Below are 21,244 nucleotides of genomic sequence, written 5' to 3'. Positions count from 1 at the left end.
CTCTTTCTCTCTCTCTCTGTTAAACGAGAACAGAACGAGATAGATCGTTATTTCGTTTCCATCTTTAATGCGATATTATTGTTATTACCATTATTATTATCGACACTGTACAAAGTTGGCAATAATCTTAAGAGATCCACCGTCGTAACGCGTTTACTAGCTGTGTTTGACGACAGAAAAAGAAAAATGAAGAGAAACGCGAGGCGAGGTCCGCGCTTGTCACCCAATGGAGAGAAGAGAGCTCGTTGCAGCATCGTCTAGGTCTAAACAACAACGGGGCTGTTGAAAATCTGACGCGCGATCGAGCGAGGGTGGTGGTGCCCTTTCAGCATCGCCCGATCCTGCACAAAAATATGAACGCCTCTGCGAGCCTGTATTGAATATACATACGCATTACTGCACTATAGACTGTAGCTCCTATAGATGATCCTATAGGTCTGGCTCGCTTTGCAACACAGAGGCTACCGAAGTTTCCAAGAAAAAAATAAAAAAAGAAGAGACGAAGGGGGGAAAAAAGGGTACGACGAGTTCGCGCTCCGCGTGACCGTTAAATTGGCGAATCGTCGAATCTTCGTCTTTTTTCGTCGTGATACGATAACCGTACAACAGTTTCGTCTCGACCTTTCGGGACATTTTCGTCCTCTCTGACTCCCGATTCGCCGATTTTCCGTCGCGTTCTGCGAGTTATCTTCGATCTATTGATCTGTCGAAGCGACAACAAAAACAAAAAAGAAAAAGAGCCAAGCGTTTACTGTACAATTATATTCTTTTACGTTAACGACTTACTATTGAGTAGATGAGTAGTATATTTTACATTACCAAAATATGATAGCGTTACTTGTCTTACCCTAATTTTATATATCATCGAAGATACGTATCCGCAGGAATAACGATTATAGTCAGCACTACAGTGAAGTTACTATACGTCTGTAGATAACAAAGGTCCGCAAAGAGATTTTAAAAACCGACACGATGTTCAATGTATTTAAATCTTCTCTCTCGAAAGATGAACAATATACAAGAATATGTAACGGGAGTGTATGTTGCGCGTCCCATTTATTAGTCTCCTTTGCCCTCGTTGCTGGACGCCAGCAGCCGATACAGCCCGCCGCGCGTCACACCGGTTAGCGAATAAAATAAAGGAAAAAGGGGTCCGTTGATCGAGCGAAAAAGGGAAAAAAAGGAAAAAAAAAATTCAACGTAGCCTTTCGATTCGATTTTATCTTTATTAATTCTTCTGTTGTATGTTGTCACGATAAAACGACGAATAACGAAGGAGAAAAGGAGAGGAGAGTTTGGGAAAGTTGATGGGAAACTGCTGGAGGGAAGGGAAAAGAAATCGCAGCTAATAAATAAGTAGTAAAGAGTTCAGGTGTGTTGGTATGTACACGTAGGTATGATACGGATACGCGATGTCAATTGCGTTAAACTGTACGCACGTTCGGGCACAAAACTGTATCGTCGAGATCGGACACGATTTCAGCTGGATGTAGCAGATTTTCTGCGAAATCGCCGTCCCTCGCGACCTCCTCCGGCCCACGAAGGGCGTGCTCGCGAATGAATCCAACCACCAGTTCAGGATTCACATAAGACATGCTCAGACGACACCCCCACGCAACCAAAACGAATGGCTGAAACATCGATATCTGGCGTTTAATCCAGTTTCTTCGAAACAGAGTAATTCTAGCAATTACAAGAGCTTACGCGGCGTTCGTCTAGCAGGTTGTACGGGCTGATCACGTGTCGCCGTAGACAGGTCGAGACCAGACTCTTCAAACGCCTTACTTCCATCGGATTGGCGCATGGATGGTACAATGCGACGATCGCTCCGTGCTAAACCCAGTGGCAAAAGATGAAAGCAGAAAGAAATTAAAGAATGGTTACAAACGGGTATAGGGACGGGTAACGGAAAGAGAGGAAATAAATCAGTCAAATGCGTTGGACGTTGTAATTACCTCGAGATTATGGAGCCACCTCTGCTTCGGTAAAAATTTGTATTCGCCGTAGATGGGCCAGAGTGGCCTGTGCGGTCCGCTGAAGATAGCGCACAGCTAGTATTACGAGTATATCATCGTAACGGGTTTTTCGTTAACGAAACAACACAACAGCGTACTTACAACAGCGGAACGTCGTCGTCGTATTCTATCTCCTCGTACATGCATTTATGCGTAGCCTGTGAACATTCGAGTCGATTACTTAGCGTTTTTGCCACCGCTGTTGCGATTAAATACTTGCCACGTAATACTTTGGAATGCGTTCGCAGTACTTGAGCGCTATCGTGTTTCTATTCGGGATGATTTTGTTGTCGTAGCAGGTGTAATTGATCGGATTACCGTCCCAATCCATGGTCAAGTTGGTCTAAAAGGAAATAGGAGAATCAACGTCGAAGAATCGATCAAAGAACAAAAGACGCAAATTGTACTTTGGCATCGTCGCAGTTTCTTGACGGGTATCCCATCGGTACTCCGTGAAGGGATTGAGAGGATCCAGAAAGCGTTATCTGATCGACCTTTGCAAGTACTTTGGGAGATGGAGTGAACTCGTTTGGCCTGTCGGGCATCCATCGGCCAGTCCAATTCTCCAATTCATCGTCAATGTTTCGACGACTCTCGCGGTCATTGTTAAACGCGTACTGTCGTAACGAGGTTAATCGGTCGAAATCGTCGTACTGTTGTGCATCTTCTGCAATGTTTCGATCAAAGATTACAATCTTTTCGATCGGTTCGTTCGAGAAAGGTCTTGAAAAAGGAGACGACGATCGGGAAAGAACGAGTGTTCGAGGTTAAGAAAGGCGGGATACGCGTGTCTGGTATAGCTGGGAAATGCACACAATACGAATACACAATATGACGTAGCCGGAATCGGTTTGACATTCGTGCCCTTACCTTCAACGTAATTATCCCTGAGGAATTGGTAGTCCGCGATGCTTCCCGCGAGAAAATAACACGTCAAAAAAAGTAAAACAGTCTTCGTTTTCATTTTCACGCGAATGACGCGGTGGCAAGTGACAACGTATCGATCGACGGTCGTCCGATGCGATCGCCATCTCGCGGCCATAAAGCAACGAGAGCTTAGCAATTTTGCAACTTCTTTTATCTTTTTCCATGTCAAAAAATTTTAATCAAATCCTGCTTTATACGATACTCTTCGGAAACTCTTTTAATGGTACTTCGTCACATTTTAAAGCACAAACACGTTTTTCCGAAGGCAAAGTTATTACATAGTCGGAAAATTAAAAAAAATATGTACAGTATGATACATGTATGTCAATAATATACATATATTATACAGAGATCACATAGATCTGATATGATGTACATACATATTGTACCGTATAATATAGTATTGTACCGTATAATTACTGCTAGAGACGCTAGTTTTTGAAGTTACCAACGAGGTATAGGGTAGACATGACAATCAATGCTTTTTCGTGTCGCAAGGTTTGGGCGGTCACCTAACCACCCCGTGCCATTTTCGTATCGCATTCAACGTTATCGATTCAGTATAGTAGTGGTTTGAATTGAAATTTAATTTTCCTATAAAATTGCGAGTAAATGATAGAATAGAACAGTTTGCAAAGAAAGTATAGAATCCTATACTTCTGCAACTGATTGGAACAGTGATTTCGTGCGGAATCTATTATACATATATCGATAGACTAACTACAATTTGAAAAAATATGATGATATTTTTCCAAATATTAGCTCTAATTGGTATAAAATGACCAAGACAATTTCAATTTTCAAATGAAAAAAAGATCTATACAATCATTTCCAAGTTTTTTTCTTCGTTTTTTTCCCCTTAAACTGCTTGTCATAAAAAAAGGAGTAACATTAAGAAGAACACGAAAGACGTATATTGTCTAGATCTATAACTTTTATTTGACGCGATCTTACGCGTGTTTCCACGCGTTTTCTTCCGTTTGCGCGCATTTTCACGCGACTTCGCCCGTTTCCGCTTGATAAAATTAAAAATTGTTTTGCACTGATTTAGATAAGCGAACGAAACTTTATTCGACTCTTCTCGTCAATTGCGATCCTTAATATTTTAACTGAACTGAGATGCGAGACAATTAAACCAAGTTGGAGTCTATCGGTGCATTTATTCTTTATTGAATCGCGAGTAATATAGGTGTATGTCGATTGACTGGTATAGGTGATACAGGGGCGATAATAGGTATAGGTGATACAGGGGAGATTCGCGTCAAATACGGAGCAGCGATAAATGCAGAAATTCCTCGTAATTATGTCGGTAAAACAGTAAGACGTCGGCCTACCGACACAAACGTCACAAATGTCACGTTTATTCCGTATCTCGCCTGCGATATGATAACTTTATCTTTTTCCGGTATTTTTCGATATTTCAGAACCTTAGAAACAACCGTGTCTCGTCACGTCCTTTAATGCCACGTTTATAGCGTCCTTAGCCGATTCTGAAACGTATTTCTGACTAAATTTTTCCATGCTCATTATCTTCTCACTTATCCCTGGCTTAACATACCACTTATATGAAGTTATATTCAATTGTACCGTCACATAAATATATTAAAGATCGCATTTTTATTTCGCATACTCGCATCTTTAACAAAAAGGAAATAATTTTTTGAAATATAAAAGATTGTTTATTAATAGGTAGAAATGTGTATCATGATTAGATTGTAAATTTTTATGGATTTGTAGGAAATTTTAGGAATTTTTAAGAAAGAATAAATAAAAGGTATAGTGTTTTCTATAAGACTCGGTAGGTAAAACAATTTTCTATCGAGATTCTGCTTTTTTAATCACAGACGCTGTTTTAGTCGACTATCTCGTTCGAACAGGAAATCTTTTACTCTTAGAATTTCTCAGTGAATGACGATATTTCCAGGTGTTTAAAAAATTATCGAATATCTCTGCTACTTTATTCTCTTAATATTTTCAATTTTCTTCGACTTCTTCGTTATCTCTTTACAACTGATTTGTTACGCTAATGAGAGTTGGAAAGGATTTGATGTTTCAAGGATTTTAAACGATTCAGCGTTTTCCAATTCGATTTGCAAGTATGAAACTTTTTGCATAATAATTTGCGTAATCGTGCCATTTTAAAGTAATTTGATCGCGTAGCTTTACCGATGTAGCTGAAACGATTCTTCTCACAGGAGATGACGATTAAAAGCTTACAAATGCTCGTGGTGCGACGCAGCGTTTTGCTGTTCGTTTTCGAATCGTCACTCGAAAGACGAGGCGTTTTGCTCGAGGCAAGTTATATCAAGCGCAAAGAGCAGGAGTTGCTTCGATACGTTCGGCTAGCAGCTATTAACGTTACCAAACCTTCCTGTTTCCGGTAATTCTATTAATTACTCGATTATACGTGGCGTTCCATGCAACGAGTAGTTTGCGACTACTCCGTTACGGCCGCGACAAAGATCCGTTCACCAAGGCACAGTCTAAAATTAGTTGTCACCCGTTCTCGCGTTGCGTTGTAAAGGTCGGCTAGCGGTTTTCCGCGCAGCCGGAACGCGACCAAACAAATGTTCTCCCATGGTGTTCTGGTCGTCTCGACGTTTCAACGACAACAACGAGTCGGTTTTTAGCTGAAACTTTGAGCCACAGTAATAAAAGTTGATGTCAGGCGTCTGACAACGACGACAAAAGTCATTCTCCAGGGAGCGAGTCTAGTTTATTCGTTTTCCCATTGACCGCAGTAATTTCTTCTCGGTCAGACTCGCGCGATCCCGCGGGAGCAGTCGCCCGACAACGACGACCAACGCGACTCCGGAATAAAATCGAGAGCCTAAACGAAGACCCGTCGTTCGATCGGTGTATCATCGGTGCGAAAAGGGCTGCTAGGAGATAAGACAACGATATCGAGCAGAAGGTGTCGAGTAGCTGTCCATCGCGCTATCGTCAAAAAACGGAGTGCTCTTTAGTCGAAAGCTGTCTCTATCGAACGAGGGTTGGGGAAACGATCGAGAGACACGAGGATAAAGTTAAACGCATGAATCAATTGCCATGCAAACAACGTCTCGAGTGACCATATAGGCTAAAGTGTTCCTACCTTCTCTTATCCTTTATCGTCGACCCTTTTTATTTTTCTTTTCTTTTTTCTCTCTCGAGGAGGGGAAATGCTATTACGCGTAACTCGGAAACTGACTATGTGGGGCTCGGCGGATGGAGTCGCCATACCCACTAAAAACACCTCTCCTCTATCCGCTCCTCTTATAGTACAGGAACCAACCCCGGAACCGCCTTTCGATATTACTTCAGGGTTGGCCTTAGTGCCTATCCCTCGATAGTTCTTCTTTCTGTCTTCTCAATTCAATTTACTAGCTTCTCTTCTCCTGCTCTCCACAATTCTCTCTTGCACTTGTCTCTCTTGCATAACTTTCCTGGAAAACGCTTGGAACCTAGTCCAATTTCGTCCTGTTTCCTGGTTACTGGCTTTATCAAATTTTACACCGTAAGTGGCATGCCAACGTAGCTTTCAAATTCAGTCCTCTCGTAAATCTCCACCTAGGACAGTGGAACAACGCATGCTCCGCATCGTGAGCATCGGTGCATGGTCCAATGATCGATGTACGTTTTGTACTTTTTAAAAGTATGTAGGAAGTGTTGGTGTTGCCAGGTGAAAAAGAATTCGCGTTTCGTCCCGGGACTACCGGTGGACTTGTCACTAAGGCTATGCCCGGTAGTCCCTGTCTGAGACATAGAGGGAGTCTCGCTAGGTGCGGTATTTGTATCGTGATACCGTATATTCGACCGCTAGCGAGACAGACAGGCTCGTTGTCGTCATAGTAGCCCTCTGGCGTTGGCGGTTGGTACCCGCGAATCGCCCGGGAGGTATTACGACCGCGTCGATGTCTCGATCTGTCGGCGTTCTGTTGGTACCGATCCGCCACAACTACAAGCATCTATCGTCGGCCCTAAAACGAAAAAAGCTAAAAAAGAGAAAGCGCTACCTTCGCTTCTTTTTTCCTTCGCGTTCTTTTTTTCTTACGTTATCGTCGCTGTCCATAGAAGACGAAACGCAGTTAAAGCGTAACTCGTAAAGATAACGACAACGACGATACGATCGGACTACTTTCGACATTTTAGGATACTCGAAGGTTACTGGAACGAAAAGGACGAGAATGGAAGGCGAAACGAATCGAGAAGCGAGGACGATCAATCTCGTTTAGCGTCCGAAATTGGATAGAAACGACCAAAAGCGCGTTTAGATGCCAGTTGCGATTTAGGAATTTCGGGAGCGATGTTACATCCGGTGTTCGGTACTCGCAGCACTGGAACGCGTATCCGCAGGAAAGAGAAGTGCAATGGAATGGAATTGGATCGAAAGATGGGAAATGGTCGCGACGCGATCGCCAATTTCGGCATTTGCCAAGGGGAGCTCGAATAATAAGCCTCTGCGGGATCTCGTAACTCGTATCGCGACTGGCAGGAACCGTTCGACCATGACGAGTCGACGAACGAGACGAATCGATTCGTCGAAAACTCGAAGATCATCGTTGCGTTTGGCGCGTGGTATACGGAGAAAGATACTGTTAGATAGATGATACATTTACGCTGTACATGTGAACGTGTGTGCAAGCAGCAGAGGGCGTGCAGGCCTGAGTTGAGACAAAAGGCGGTTGGAAGCCGTTAGAAGAATCTGGAGGAGTCGGTTGACAACAAGCGTGCGTGCAAGAAGGTTATCGACGTCTTCGGAGTGTAATATATGTCGGAGATGAAAGGAAACCGGAGTATCTCCTTTGAAATTTTGGGAAAATCCTCTAATACCTTAGCCTAGATTCTATCATAGCCGTAATTAAGCAATTGTTGTCGTTTACTCTGATTGTAATTTTTTTACGATTTAAAGTGTTTATCGAGCCCAAGAATACAGTTTTAGGTACATATTCACAACAAACGGTGAATTTTTTGTAATGATATGTTAGGCAAAGGTACCGATACGCGTCGGTACTACGTAGCCATGCTGTATTATGTGTCGGCGCTTTACATTTTTCGTTGTATAATACAATTTTTGGGTTTAAACCGCTGGGGAGCGGAGCTTTTCTATGTATTTCTTTTTTATTTTTTTTTCTGTCCTGAAAACTTGGTCGCAAAACAGGACGCTTCGGTAGTCTGCTTTTTGGGTGCTGTGTAACTTTGGGGAGGGGCGGGATGAGAGGGAGGAGGAGGGGGAGGGGGATGTACAAATAGATTTATTTACAAGTATTTACACTATTTACAGTTTACACCCGTGTTATGCGGTGTCAGAATTGAGTTCTGTCGGTTTAATGTTCTCTCTTATTTTATTATGGGTTCTGTATCCACCAGTATATTTTTGTGCTTTTTCTGTTTTTGGTGTCTTTCCGGGGGAGGGCCATGTTGTATCTCCACCTGGTGTCTGCGGTCTGTCCATTTATGTTTTCTTCGTAGAGTATCGTTTTGATCCCTATTTTTCTTTTTACATGATAAATTATTGGGATATTGTTTTGCACTCTGATCGTAATTGTTCGAGATTTGCGATAGTGAGATTGGGCTCGAGGCGACACAACTGGTCGCCGAACGTAGCCACGGTCACGGGATGGACGTTTTGCCTGACGGAGGTGTAACCTCTTCTTCTCCGAATGACCACGTATTCGCCGTGTACGGACGTACGCACACGCGACACATGTCGGAGCGGAGAGCGTTAAAGCGTCGCGACGTACGATTCCGGTCGGCCCGAAACCGGCGCCCTTCGCGCAGTTTCTCACGCTCCACGGCTTTGATCCTCGTAAAGCGTCAACGGCACGTTGATAATTTAATCGGACGCATCGCAACTCGCCGCGACCGCGTATACATTTACGCACGCACCTGTTGTGGCATTCACGGCCGGCGAGAATTACTTTCCGCACCAGATACGAAGCGAGATCGATCGCGGTTTCCTGCTCTCTTACCCCTCTGTTTCAACGTTGCGACGTTGCGACGAAATCGAGCCGCTCTAACGCAAGTGCAAGGACGATGATGATCGTCGATCTATCGATCGAGCGCCACGTTAGTGTCACGTAAGCTTAAGGGTTGGTTGATGAAATAAAATAGCCGAGTCGTAACGCAATTATTAATTTTGTTTCGATTCGAAGATGGTTGTTTCGTCACAGAGTATCGTGGCGGCACTCGGCGACGATGTTGTAACGTTTTTTTCTTTTCTTTTTTTTTTATTTATTTGTTGAAATTACAATCAATTCTCGCGTTGAGAATGATGTTGTAACGTCAATTCACATCAGAGAGGAAATAGCAAAATATAGCGACAGATATAGCAAAAGAGTCAACAAACATCGAAACCCCTTAATCACTGGACCACTTGATACGACGGACCAGATTCGCAGGCTGAAGAGGCACTACCCGCTAGACCTAAACGCTAGATTCAATTAGTTAACTAAATTAAGTAATATTCACTTATTTATAACACTTATAAATTATACTTATCTATAAGAAGTATCAACTTATTATAAATAATCAGCCATGTCACTGCGCCACGCCAGAAAAATTACTGAAAATTCTCAACGCGGGAATTGATTGTAATTTTAATAAATAAATAAAAAACAAAAAAATTCACATCAGAGACCAGGCCACACACCGCGGACAGGATGGCACCCAGATGTCTGCACATTCTTGGTGCGCACCCTCAATAATAGTCTTAAGTACCCACCAGGGGTCTTGGCATTTTCATAGTTAAGGTCCTTTAGACCAAGCGAGTATTTCCTGTCTTAGATTTCCCTTCACGTTTATTGTCTACCACGTGTCAGCTTAGAAAGTTGGTTTTCTTCGCATCTGGTACGTTCCGTTAGCAACTTTCTCGCGAGGGCGGCTAAAACCCTTCCTGGTCCACCAACCGTCTTATTATCCAATCGGAGACGGTGTCTACTGCCCTCGCTTCCTTAACCAAAATCGTCATCGACAAATTCGATAGTCCCGTGTCCTTAGACACACCCACCCCTAGCCTTCCTCAGACACGGTATCGCCAGAAAGACTCGCTTATTCTGTATCCTCAGAATAGTCAACGTATCTATACCGATCTCTGCCCTTATAACAGTCGCGTACTCAACGTATCGTTGTAACTAAGTCTTATATAACGTGATTGGAGTGGATTGTGATTTATGTTAATTCAATGTGCGTTACCTTGTGATTGCCGAATTCGTAATAAAGTTTAATTAAAACAAAGTTAATAGTCGTGTTACGACTCAGCTATTTTATTCCATCAATCAACCCTTAAATTTACGTGACATATACGCCGAAACAAAGTGCTTAATCTTTTTTTCTTTTATTCAGAAGAATTGTACAATCGATTCTCGTTGAGAATTATAAGTAAATTATTCTGGCGTGGTACTATATCGTGTATAATAGGCGTTTATCGTGTAGCGGTACTCGACAGCAAACTTTCCAACGGTTTCTGTCCCGTGGCTCGCTACGCGAAGACCCTATCCTTCGGACAAGACGATTGCCAGATGCCGATACATTCTTACGGAATATTTTCAGCTAGCCTAAGGACCCACTATAAATCTCAGGATTTATTTGCCAACGAAGAAAAGAATCTGTTTGATTTCGAACCAAAAGATTCGTTCTGCCCCGAGCTGCGAAGTGCGGAAGGTTAAGCGAAGCAAAAACAATTAGAGAAACGCGTTATTGACTCTTGATAGTTCAGCGTTAATCGTTATTTGTTATTTAATCGTTGTTAATCGTTGTATTTTCGATGTATCGCGGGGAGACGCGATCGCGAGGAAGCGCGTCAACGGGAGTCGTAAATTCCCGTTACGATTATAAGAATCGACGCCACGAGCAGATCGATCCCCTTATTTCTTGTGGGATAATAGGGATAATTGACGTGGTATAAAATTGCTATTAACAGGGTTATAAAATTTATATTTCCAACACTTAATACGCCAAAGTGTTACGTCGCGTGAAATGGTCCGTGCGACGTTCTTCAGTGTCTGACCGTCAAGGCTCAAGCCCTATTCTTTTTTTTTTTTTTTATTTATTTAATTAAATTTTACAATTTGTCCAGTAGGACATTTGGTAAAATATTATAGCGGTATACTAATATAACATGTGGGTGGCTACTCCCAGCGGGGTACCATCGTCGTGTTTGTTAGGTTATGTCTTTTGTGAGATATCTATTGGGTGTTTCCTTTTTAATCTTCTTTTTATGTTTGATGCGTCGACCGTTTCCGCTGCCAGCCGGTTTCGGTGCGTTGCTGTTCTTTCTCTGTACCTTCTTCTGTACATCTGTCAATCTCCTTAAATAGCAAAATATAGCGACAGATATAGCAAAAGAGTCAACAAACACCGAAACCCCCTAATCACTGGACCACTTGCTACGACGGACCAGATTCGCAGGCTGAAGAGGCACTACCCGCTAGACCTAAACGCTAGATTCAATTAGTTATCTAAATTGAGTAATATTCACTTATTTATAACACTTACTTATAAATTATACTTATCTATAATAAGTATCAACTTATTATAAATAATCAGCCATGTCACTGCGCCACGCCAGAAAAATTACTGAAAATTCTCAACGCGAGAATTGATCGTAATTTTAATAAATAAATAAAAACAAAAAATCTCCTCCTTGACCGTTGGTATTCCCAGGTCTTTCCGAATGTCCTCGTTTCTAACGTACCATCGCGCGTTTACTATTGTTCTGAGCATTTTAGATCGCATTGCCCCTGTTTTGGTTATATGGCCCATTGCTGCTGTTCCCCATAGTGGTATTCCGTATGTCCAGATTGGTTTTATGACCATTTTATATATTTTTAGTTTGTTTTCTATACCTACTTTGGATTTTCCACTTGTTAGCCAGTACATTTGTCTCCTTGCCATCTGTATTTTGTCTATTGTTGCTTTAATATGCTGTTTCCATGTGAATCGTGTATCTAAGCGGACCCGTGACGTGTCGACGAAGACGAGACGCGCCGAAGCCAATTTTCGCCCTCGGAGTTGGGCCCCTCTGGGGCACTGGATGGTCGAAGCACACGAGGCAAGCCTCCCTTGAATATCGATAAGGAGAGACAGCGTCAGGGCCAATGGACCCCCCTAACGCCAATTCAATAGTCAGAAAGTATTAGGACTGGCTAGAACAAGAGAACGCAAGGGAAGGGGTGCAACTGAAGTTAATTCGTACGAGGTTCCTGGAGCACGCACCCCTGTCATACGCGTAGGATGGTCATCGTGGAGTTTCAGTCGCTAGGAGTCCGACACTGCTCCGCTGTTACGCGATTATTGCGACAGCGGAGTGTCCATGAGGATTTTTCCACGTAAAAAAAAAAAAAGAAACAAAAGGTAGAAAATACCAGATTACCGAAACACGGAAACCACAAAACGCGCGATAACTTCTCCGATAATAATCATTCGTATCTCGATAATCGGAAATCGATCATCGTTAATTGAGACACGTCGAAAAAGCTTTACGCTCATCTAAATTTCATGGCAACGTGTATCGTTAATGTCATATTTTTGTTATACGTTGATATACGTTCGTTTACGTTGATTACATCTAACCAAAGTGTATTAGCCGTATGAATAAATAAATAAATAAATGAATAACTAATAATCGGTGTCATTGCTGTTACAGATACAGCGGGACAGAGGACAGATAGACATCGCTTTGACGATATCTTTTCGCATATTCGGCTGATTCTGCCTGGGAATTTGTTCGCTTGAGAATCGCAGAAATCGAGAGACTCGAAGCGGGAACATAAATAGAACGAGTGATAGCCGATAGAAGAATTTCTCTTCCTTTCTTCCTTTTTTTTTTTTGGAAGAATTTTACGATCAATTCTCATTGAGAATTCTAAGTAAATTATTCTGGCGTGGTGCTACGTCGTATTTAATAAGCGTTCGTTTGATTCTAGTTGCGCGGAACGACGTAGCGATCTCTTCTTCAGCTGCTTCTCCGATGCGACGCCTACGGTGAATGTCAAGCGTCGATATTTCTGCCACTCGAGTTACGAAAAGCTGCGAAACCAACGACGCCGTTAACGGCTGATACAGGCTCGGGGGAGCAACTAAACGGCGAGTCGTATATTTGCAGGTTCACGCAGCTCGCTACTCGTAAAGATCCACTGTAAGCTGTATGAAAATCTGTTTTTTACGGCTTTAGCACAACCAGGCGGAAAAATACGTGCATAGATGGAACACTTTCCGGACAGATGGTGACGCGATGCTACGATAACGCAGGCTAATTTTTCGCACGCTGAAACTCGCTTTCGAAACGTTTGAAATCGGTGGGTGGGTGGTGGAAAGTCGATTCGATGGGCCGTGACGACTCGTCGACGAATGACGATGGCTCGGGACGAGGACAGGAGGCGCGAAGGGTCGCGCGTAACGGATAATGGATTTCGGCGGCGCGTGCGACGGTTCGGCGCGTGCGTTCTCCAGGAGCGTTTCACCCCCCGGTCCGTGCACTCGACGCGCTTACACCCTATATATTTCGAGCAAAGACGAGATGAACCGGTACACGGCACGCGATTTTTGCGGAAGAAACACTCGCGGACTCGCATCGCAACTTCGACTATCACCGACAGTACCACGTTCGCACCTCCCATAGAAGCCACCGCGGTGCCAAATCCACAATGACGCGCCACTGTTCTTTCGTTCTCTCGATTCTGGCTCTCTCGATCGCCGGTTGCGTATTGGCCGTCCAGGTAACTTCTTTCTTACTATTTTCTCTCTCTCTCTCTCTCTCTCTTTCTCTCTCTGGCTTGTCATTTCGTCGATGTAACGTCGTTCCTCCGGTTCGAAGAAGCTAGGCAAGTCGGAGTTTCGATCGTTCGCGGAATTTCGAGTCACGCGATCGGAAACAGCGATGTTGGCGATAGCTTGCGCCACTTTCCGTCGCATCGTTCGCTACTGGATCGTAAAAGCGGCGCGCCAACGAATCGACGAGATCGGTACGCAAGCGTCGTTGAGCGTCCAGCATTCCGCAAGATAGTCACGGACCAACGAAACGTAAATTCAACGAAGAAAAGTTTCGCGAATACGTGGAACGCAACGATCGTCGTTGCGTTGGCCGGGAAGGCAACGGGGAAAAACTAGCGGCGGTTTCTCCGTTGATTCGGCGATGCGTCGTACGGCTAAGGAAGGACGTAGAGTAGACGGGCACGTTCGTGGCGAACGGTGCGGGCGAAATCACGCGGGAAATCTCGCGGAAGATCTCGCGGTCGGAGAAACTTTCTCGGGGATCGATCTCCGGATACGTCGCGTGACTGTAAATCGAGCGGATGGTCGCGTGAGGAGCGTTCGCGACCAACGAGGCACGATTTCAACGTAATCGAACGACGCGTTGGTTGCAGGCTGAAACGAGCTCCCTGCGAAGAGAGTTTTACGGGCCGAGCAAACCGGAATTCCTCGTCGAGTACCTGGAAGGTCACGGTAAGTGAAAAAAGACTGGTTCCACGTATCTCGTACGCTTGTTTCTCGTATACGCTTCTGTCTGGTCCGCGGAGGAAACCAAGAAATTTCTCTGCCGCTTCGTGTGCGTCGTATCCGCCGTGATTTCTACGCTCGACCGATGGCGAAAAGACGCGCTTTCGCGTGATCTGGGTGCTGGTGGCGGAGGTTGGTGCATCACGGTGAAGGGAACGAGGTTCGACGAACGATCTCTTACCTGCGATCGACGATCGACGGATTTCAGGTTCGCCGCAGGAGAATGCGGCGCAGGACGAACGATATCAGTCGGTTCGACCGAGCAACGTCGAACGCCGGTTGTTTAGCAGGGGATCGATCCTTCCAGGAAAAGGTCGGTGGTACGTGCACGAAGGAAAGGCCGAAGACGATCGATTCTCGCGGAACCTGGATCAGATCGGTGGCGGCAACCTGTTGCGCAGGGGACTGGTGGTCGAGCGAGAGAGCTCGTACGACGGCTCCCGTCGCTGGTTGCCATCGCGGAGAAATCTCGATCAAATAGGAGGCGGAAATTTGCTTCGAGAGGCGGACTATCGCGGCGAACGCAACTTGGACAGCATCGGTGGAGGGAATCTGGTTCGCGGGCTGGGCGGCACGGCCGATCATCTTCGTAGGAATTTGGATCAGATCGGCGGAGGAAATTTGGTGCGCAATGTGCCCGACGACGGGTCTCGAGAGCCGGCCGAGACCCGGTAGAGACGACCCGAGTAGCACGCCGTCGCGCGGAGACGCGTGGACGGAGCACCTCGGTAACGCGGACGTCGCATAGACGCGATAAATTTCGTTCTTTGCTCGGCCGCGTTTCCGCGGTCGATTCTGTGTAGCGTGTAGTACTAGAGCAACCATAGTAATAAAGGCTAACGCACGATTATCGCATAGCGCCGCAGAGTCGACTTTTTCTTTTCTCCTTTTTTCTTTTCCACCTCTCGTTCTCGCCTCTTCTCGCCTCCTCGACGTGGTTTCTCGCTTCCGCGCAGCTGCCGAAAATTTCACTAACGCAACGCGTTTCTCCGTTTCGTTCAAGCTGCGAGGAAACAGCGCGACGACCAGGACGACCCAGCGGACGACCGTCCGCGACGCGTTCGTCCGTTCGCGCGGGACACGCAGGCTCGTCTCTCCTTCGGATCGACGAGGTATCTCGCCGACGACTACGCCGACGAGTCGTCGGCTGCCAGGTAAGACGCGTGCCTCGTTGTTGCCTCGCTTCTCCTTTATCGCCTTGTCGTTCGTTTGTTCGCAGCAAATCGATCGCGCTCTCTCCGATCGATAGACAACTGCTCGAGCGGTTCGTCAAGCGAAACATCGACGAGATCGACCGCACGGCATTCGACAATTTCTTCAAGCGAAACCTCGACGAGATAGATCGCGTCGGCTGGAGCGGATTCGTCAAGAGACTCGCAGACGACGTGGTCACCGGCGACGGCAGGACGAACGTGCTGGCACAGCGCGGCTGAAACAAATTCCACGCGTTGGAAAACATCGAACCATCGCTTCCCATTCCCGCCACGATACTCCACCACCTTCTTCTCTTTCTGTTTCTCCGTTTTGCTTCTCGCCATCGAGCAGCCCTATCGAAACAATCGTCTCGTCCCAGAGAGAAAATTTATTTGGTGTGCCGCGACTCGCCGAGAAGACGAACCTCCGGCGTGGTACGGACTCGACTCCGACCGTCGATCGATTTTCGCGCCACGACCGCCCCGGTCTCTCGGTGTCCGCAAGCCGAGAATTTGGACAGAGGATTCCGCGTGGCAGCACCGTCGCCGACTCGTTCCGCCTCTTCGACCCCGTCATTTTCTCCTGCAACTCGTCGATCCTCCGCGCTCTTCCTCTCGGCAGCTGCAACTACCCTCTCGATCTCCGTCGTTACGTCGACGGGCGTCTCCACCTTCGCGTTCTCTCGATTACGATCCATACGTACCAGCTGTGTCCGACGATCGAAACGTCGCGCGATTAGTTTCCGTCTCGCGCTGCTCCGAACGTTTCGGGGCCGACGACGAGCGAAGAAACGACGACCATACCTCGATCACGTTCTCCTCGAGGCCCGTGAACCGTCGTAACACCGCTGCCAGGTTCGCGCTCTGCGTCGTTATCCGACCGGTAACTCGCAGTTCCTTGCCGACGTCCTCCTCGATCTGCGAACGATTTTTCTTTATCTTCGCCCGATTCGCCTTCGTCGTACGGTAAAGCTCCGTTTATCCGAACTTTTTACGATTTACGTAATCGGAGTTCGTATAACGGCGGGTCAACGATTTTTCTCGCCATCTATTACTTTTCGCTCGCGCAATAAGAGCTCGCGATTTCTTTCTATTTGCGATCTTGACATTTTACCGACCGCTGGCGATTCAACAGCATACGCACGGCCGACCGGCATCTCAGGAGCAGATTCTCCCTAGCGCCGCCTCTGTTTCGGTTTAGACCCTCCAATACCATTCTTTTTGTTCATCGCGAACGGTACGTTTTTCAAATTGGTATAAAACCGTGGCAGCTTACAAAGCAACGCAGCCGACGCAACTGAGCAAAGTACCTTAGTACTCAATAACGAATTACTGCTCGAATAACGAGAAAGATCGTCGGCGACAAAAAGCCGATTAATTGGCTATCGATCGGTAACCATCGGTGACAGAAAACCGGTGAATCGGCCATCGGTCGGTAAAGTGTTAATCCGGATACAGAGAAATTACTCATCCTACTCGGCTGTTAATTGCTTTACACCGTTCAACGTTATCGTATCTGTACGAGGGTTCTCAGCCGTTAGACGAATAAATAAATAAAGAAATAAAATTTCGCACCGATAAGTAGAATTCGGATAAACCGAGTTCTACCTTGGCGATAGAGTTAAATTGGAAAAGATAGCGATACGTACCTCGTTCATTCCTATGGCCACTCGTTCGCTGATGTAGCGGAGATTGTCGCGTGCCCGTCGAACCTGTCAACACGCGGGGAATGCTAGCGGAAGATTGGTACGCGCGATCGATCGTTCATCGACTAAAATACGTTACTATCGTGGTGAATTCTCTCATCTCCGTCATGATCTTGTGCCGCAGTCTCGCAGCCGCTAGAAACTATACGATCGCTGTTACGCGTCTTTTTTCGGCTCCTGCGGCCGATGTTACGAGATAATTCGTTTTGTGGTAGCTTACGCGCTGAAGAACGTAGAACAGAATCGCCATGTTGACGAACATTGGGATCGAGCTGCCGAGCACGTGTTGAACGAGCCGCATCGTCGCGCAACGATCAGACGTGAAACGCCGCGAAAATGTTCCTTTCCCGTGGCATCGTCCTCCACGCGGTACTCTCCTATCGAATTTATACCTCGACGAAACAAAACACGACTTGGCGCTTAGCCGCTGCCAACTTCGTTTCCAACCATCTTGTCTTTCCGTTCCAATACGATTTCCCTCTCTGTTCCGAACTTTGGTGCTGACATTTGGAACACGTGGAATCGCTTGGAATCTGCATACGTAGAGCTTCGAGCATCGAGTGGTGTTAGAAATGATACGAATTCGTCGCCGTATACCGTACGACTGCTATTCCACGCGATTCCAAGTGTTTCCGTTCGCGTTACTATCGATCCTCCGTTTAGAATATCGGAAGATCGCAGTTTCGTGTGTGCCGTTTGCGTTTTCTCGATTTTACGAAATCTTATCAGAACGTTCGACACGAGATGTTCGATGGGTATATACTCGTCCGAGCGATAATTTAATAAGGATAATTTAATCCTAACTCTTCGTCCACTGGTCGTGTATAGTTTATTTGTTGTTTTCTTTTTTTTTTGCTTCTTGATTCTGCTACCTCTAAACGCATTTTTCTATCATATTTTTCCTTCGGAGTTGTTCACGCAGACCCTTGCTTCTGATATTGTCAACATTGTGTACTTATCGAAGAACCGATAAAATAAACAATCGATAACAGGCTTGTGGTGACGTTCATGTCCATTACGCTATCCATACTCTTCCTATATTATCTTAAAAACGAAAGAAACGAGGGAAATAATTTTCACGAACGAAGAATGACGAGAGAAATACGAATACGTATTAAGAAATAAGAAAAACGATGATACGAACGAAGACGTTTGTATTGTTGTCGTTGCAATCGCTATGGATTCCGCGTAATTAAAACGACGTTATCGTTTTGCCATCGGTTTGAAAGTCCAACGACGTACGAACTTTCAAGTAATTGCCTATCCACGTTTTTCCCCTCGTGCGATGCGTTTTATAACGTGCACGCGCGCGGGTATTTATAAATTATACAGCTACGCCTAGTGGTTCTTTAGCGCGGTATGTACGCGTTTGCGTGCCGTTGAAATCGCATCGATCCGTCACTCGAGTTCGTGTCGCGATGTACGTACAACAACGATGCATGCTGCATGTGCATTTGCGTGTATAAACGTTCCCTCTCTCGGCGAACGAGTTTCCACGATAAGCCTATGTTTCGAGCGGTAACGCGCAATTGAGCAGATACTGCGCGTCCGTTATCGCGAAACTCGATTAATTTAATGCACTTGCTCGAATTGACTCGATCTGCTTCGTTCTGTCGGTATACGTATATAGATTCACCGATCGGTCGGGTCGATACGATACGCAGAGTCCTTTCGAGGTTGTCCAAGTCGTGTGCGTGGCGTTCAAAGTCATTCGGAGGTCGTATTCGTTTCGCTCGTTGGTTTGAAAGCGGTTTAAAAGTGGCGCGTGGCAAAGATCGGTGCGAACCTGGTGGCGAAACGGCGCGTTAAAAAAGGTTCGTGGCGCCACTTGCAGCGGTGTGTTCGCGCACGACTGTTTCGAGTGCAGCGCTAACCACTCTGTGATTATTCCGCCCGAAGAATCGCCAAAAATATGCAAAAATATGAGAAGCTCGAGAAAATAGGAGAAGGTAAGCAAGCGTCTATCCTTTTTCGACTACCGATTACGTCTGGTTTCTCGTTTGGGATTCCGGTGCTGCGTGCCGAGCCGAGTGCATGTGACGTGTGAATGTGTGGTGTGTGCGTGTTTTTTGACAACTGATCGTAGAACGCGTCGTTCTCGCGATTCGCTAGCGAATACCAACGACATATTCATCTCTGGCGTACTTCAGGTACTTATGGAACCGTTTTCAAAGCCAAGAACCGCGAGACTCACGAAATCGTTGCTTTAAAGAGAGTTCGATTGGACGAAGACGACGAAGTAAGTTTATGGCGCCGACGAGATTCTGTCGCATTCGCGTCACTACAGATTCCCTTCCGATTCGAAACTCGATTTATCGTGACGACCTTTTCCGTTTGTTGCACGCAGGGTGTACCGTCGTCCGCGCTCAGAGAGATATGTCTACTGAAAGAGTTGAAACATAAGAATGTAGTGAGGTTGTACGACGTATTGCACAGCGATAAAAAGTTGACGTTGGTCTTCGAACATTGCGATCAGGACTTGAAAAAGTATTTCGACAGTCTAAACGGAGAAATCGATTTGGACGTGGTCAAATCCTTTCTGTGAGTACCGTTTATGGCTCGTTTGTGATTTGCCGGTCGTCGCTATACATAGACCCGCTACCTATGCTGACCGTGTGCTTTCTACGCTTCTCAGCTACCAATTGCTCCGTGGATTGGCATTCTGTCACAGTAGGAACGTATTGCACAGGGACCTTAAACCACAAAATTTGCTGATCAACAAGGTACGTGTGATTTCGTAATTTCCAGAGAAATTGAAAAAACGAATGTTGCTTTATCTTTATCTAAATTTCTATTTAGAACGGCGAATTGAAGTTAGCCGATTTTGGACTGGCGAGAGCTTTTGGAATCCCTGTAAAATGCTACTCAGCCGAAGTCGTTACGTTATGGTACCGTCCACCGGACGTTCTCTTTGGAGCAAAATTATACACAACGTCCATCGATATGTGGAGCGCCGGTTGTATATTTGCTGGTAAGTAGCCTTTTAACAAACAAGAGAGAAAAATACGATGCCGATCTCGACTGCGTAGAACTAGCAAACGCCGGTAGACCACTGTTTCCCGGTTCGGACGTAGACGATCAATTGAAGAGAATATTCAAGATGCTGGGTACGCCGGTCGAGGAAACGTGGCCGGATTTTACCACTCTTCCAGACTATAAGCCATTTCCACTCTATCATCCCGCTCAGGGATTGGCTCAAGTTACGCCGAAACTTAATTCCAGAGGCAGAGACTTATTACAGGTATCTCGTCATATCCGATGTTTCGCGAGAAAAATCGCTGGTCTCAAATTCTCACCAGGAAAACTTGTCCTTTTTAGAAGTTATTGGTATGCAATCCAGCGTTACGGCTGTCAGCGGACGAAGCAATGGTGCATCCCTACTTCAACGATTTAAACCCTGCCATTAAAAACGATCGTTGTCAGTAGTGAATGCCACATGAATTGCCTCGATCTACAGCGTATGTCGCGAGTAGCGTAACGACCAAAATCACGCCGGCAAAGATCGTTTGTTAATATATATATATAATATACAATATATAAAAAGGTATATATATATTATATATATAATATACAATATATAAAAAAGGTATATATATATATATTATATATATATATATATATATATATAATATAACTAGTATCGTAAGTATATATTTCGCACTCGATGCGTCGGTTATGACGCGAGACGAAGCGACGAGTCCTGTGTTATAATAAGAATGTCCAAGAGAAATCAATAAATTGTCAATTTTATTAGCGACGACGATTTATATTCGAAACGCGCAGAGTGCGTGATATATTTCAGAAACTTACTGTACAAAATATCGCCAAAGATTTCCGTAAACTACATACACACGCGTATTGCTGATCGTATACCGACTTGTATTATGCATCGCGTCTAGTCGCGTGTAGTCGCGTCTAGCCTCGT

At 45.3% G+C, this 21,244-nt stretch overlaps 4 protein-coding genes across 5 annotated transcripts; 2 read left to right on the top strand and 2 right to left on the bottom strand.

Moving 5' to 3' along the window:
• Positions 1-1,206: 1,206 nt before the first annotated feature.
• On the bottom strand, positions 1,207-3,074 carry LOC117166783 (uncharacterized). Its single transcript, XM_033351081.2, has 7 exons — positions 2,886-3,074; positions 2,423-2,682; positions 2,236-2,358; positions 2,118-2,173; positions 1,956-2,034; positions 1,705-1,833; positions 1,207-1,631 (listed from the first exon to the last, which is right to left on the bottom strand). Exons 1-7 carry the CDS (start codon positions 3,055-3,057, stop codon positions 1,425-1,427), a joined length of 1,026 nt encoding a protein of 341 aa, XP_033206972.1. The 5' UTR covers positions 3,058-3,074; the 3' UTR covers positions 1,207-1,424.
• Positions 3,075-13,453: 10,379 nt separating this feature from the next.
• On the top strand, positions 13,454-18,312 carry LOC117166727 (orcokinin peptides). 2 transcript variants are annotated; one of them, XM_076617919.1, is made up of 4 exons: positions 13,454-13,639; positions 14,288-14,366; positions 15,424-15,574; positions 15,640-18,312. In XM_076617919.1, exons 1-4 carry the CDS (start codon positions 13,568-13,570, stop codon positions 15,851-15,853), a joined length of 516 nt encoding a protein of 171 aa, XP_076474034.1. In that variant the 5' UTR covers positions 13,454-13,567; the 3' UTR covers positions 15,854-18,312. The 2 variants fall into 2 exon arrangements, with proteins under 2 accessions (XP_076474034.1, XP_076474033.1); XM_076617918.1 differs by lacking the exons at positions 15,424-15,574; positions 15,640-18,312 and adding an exon at positions 14,629-15,275.
• On the bottom strand, positions 16,003-17,428 carry LOC117166726 (uncharacterized). Its single transcript, XM_033350965.2, has 4 exons — positions 17,399-17,428; positions 17,263-17,325; positions 16,418-16,531; positions 16,003-16,320 (listed from the first exon to the last, which is right to left on the bottom strand). The coding sequence occupies exons 1-4, from the start codon at positions 17,426-17,428 to the stop codon at positions 16,003-16,005; spliced, it is 525 nt and encodes a 174-aa protein (XP_033206856.2).
• An 84-nt stretch (positions 18,313-18,396) lies between the features above and the next one.
• Cdk5 (cyclin-dependent kinase 5) lies at positions 18,397-21,076 on the top strand. The gene is made up of 7 exons (XM_033326888.2): positions 18,397-19,268; positions 19,470-19,558; positions 19,667-19,860; positions 19,955-20,042; positions 20,119-20,290; positions 20,349-20,560; positions 20,638-21,076. Exons 1-7 carry the CDS (start codon positions 19,232-19,234, stop codon positions 20,743-20,745), a joined length of 900 nt encoding a protein of 299 aa, XP_033182779.1. The 5' UTR covers positions 18,397-19,231; the 3' UTR covers positions 20,746-21,076.
• Positions 21,077-21,244: the final 168 nt, after the last annotated feature.

The sequence above is a fragment of the Bombus vancouverensis genome, chromosome 4 (assembly GCF_051014615.1).
Source record: "Bombus vancouverensis nearcticus chromosome 4, iyBomVanc1_principal, whole genome shotgun sequence".
Classification (NCBI taxonomy): Eukaryota; Metazoa; Arthropoda; class Insecta; order Hymenoptera; family Apidae; genus Bombus; species Bombus vancouverensis.
Note: the sequence above shows the minus strand (reverse complement) of the source record. Positions and strands in the feature narration are given on the sequence as shown.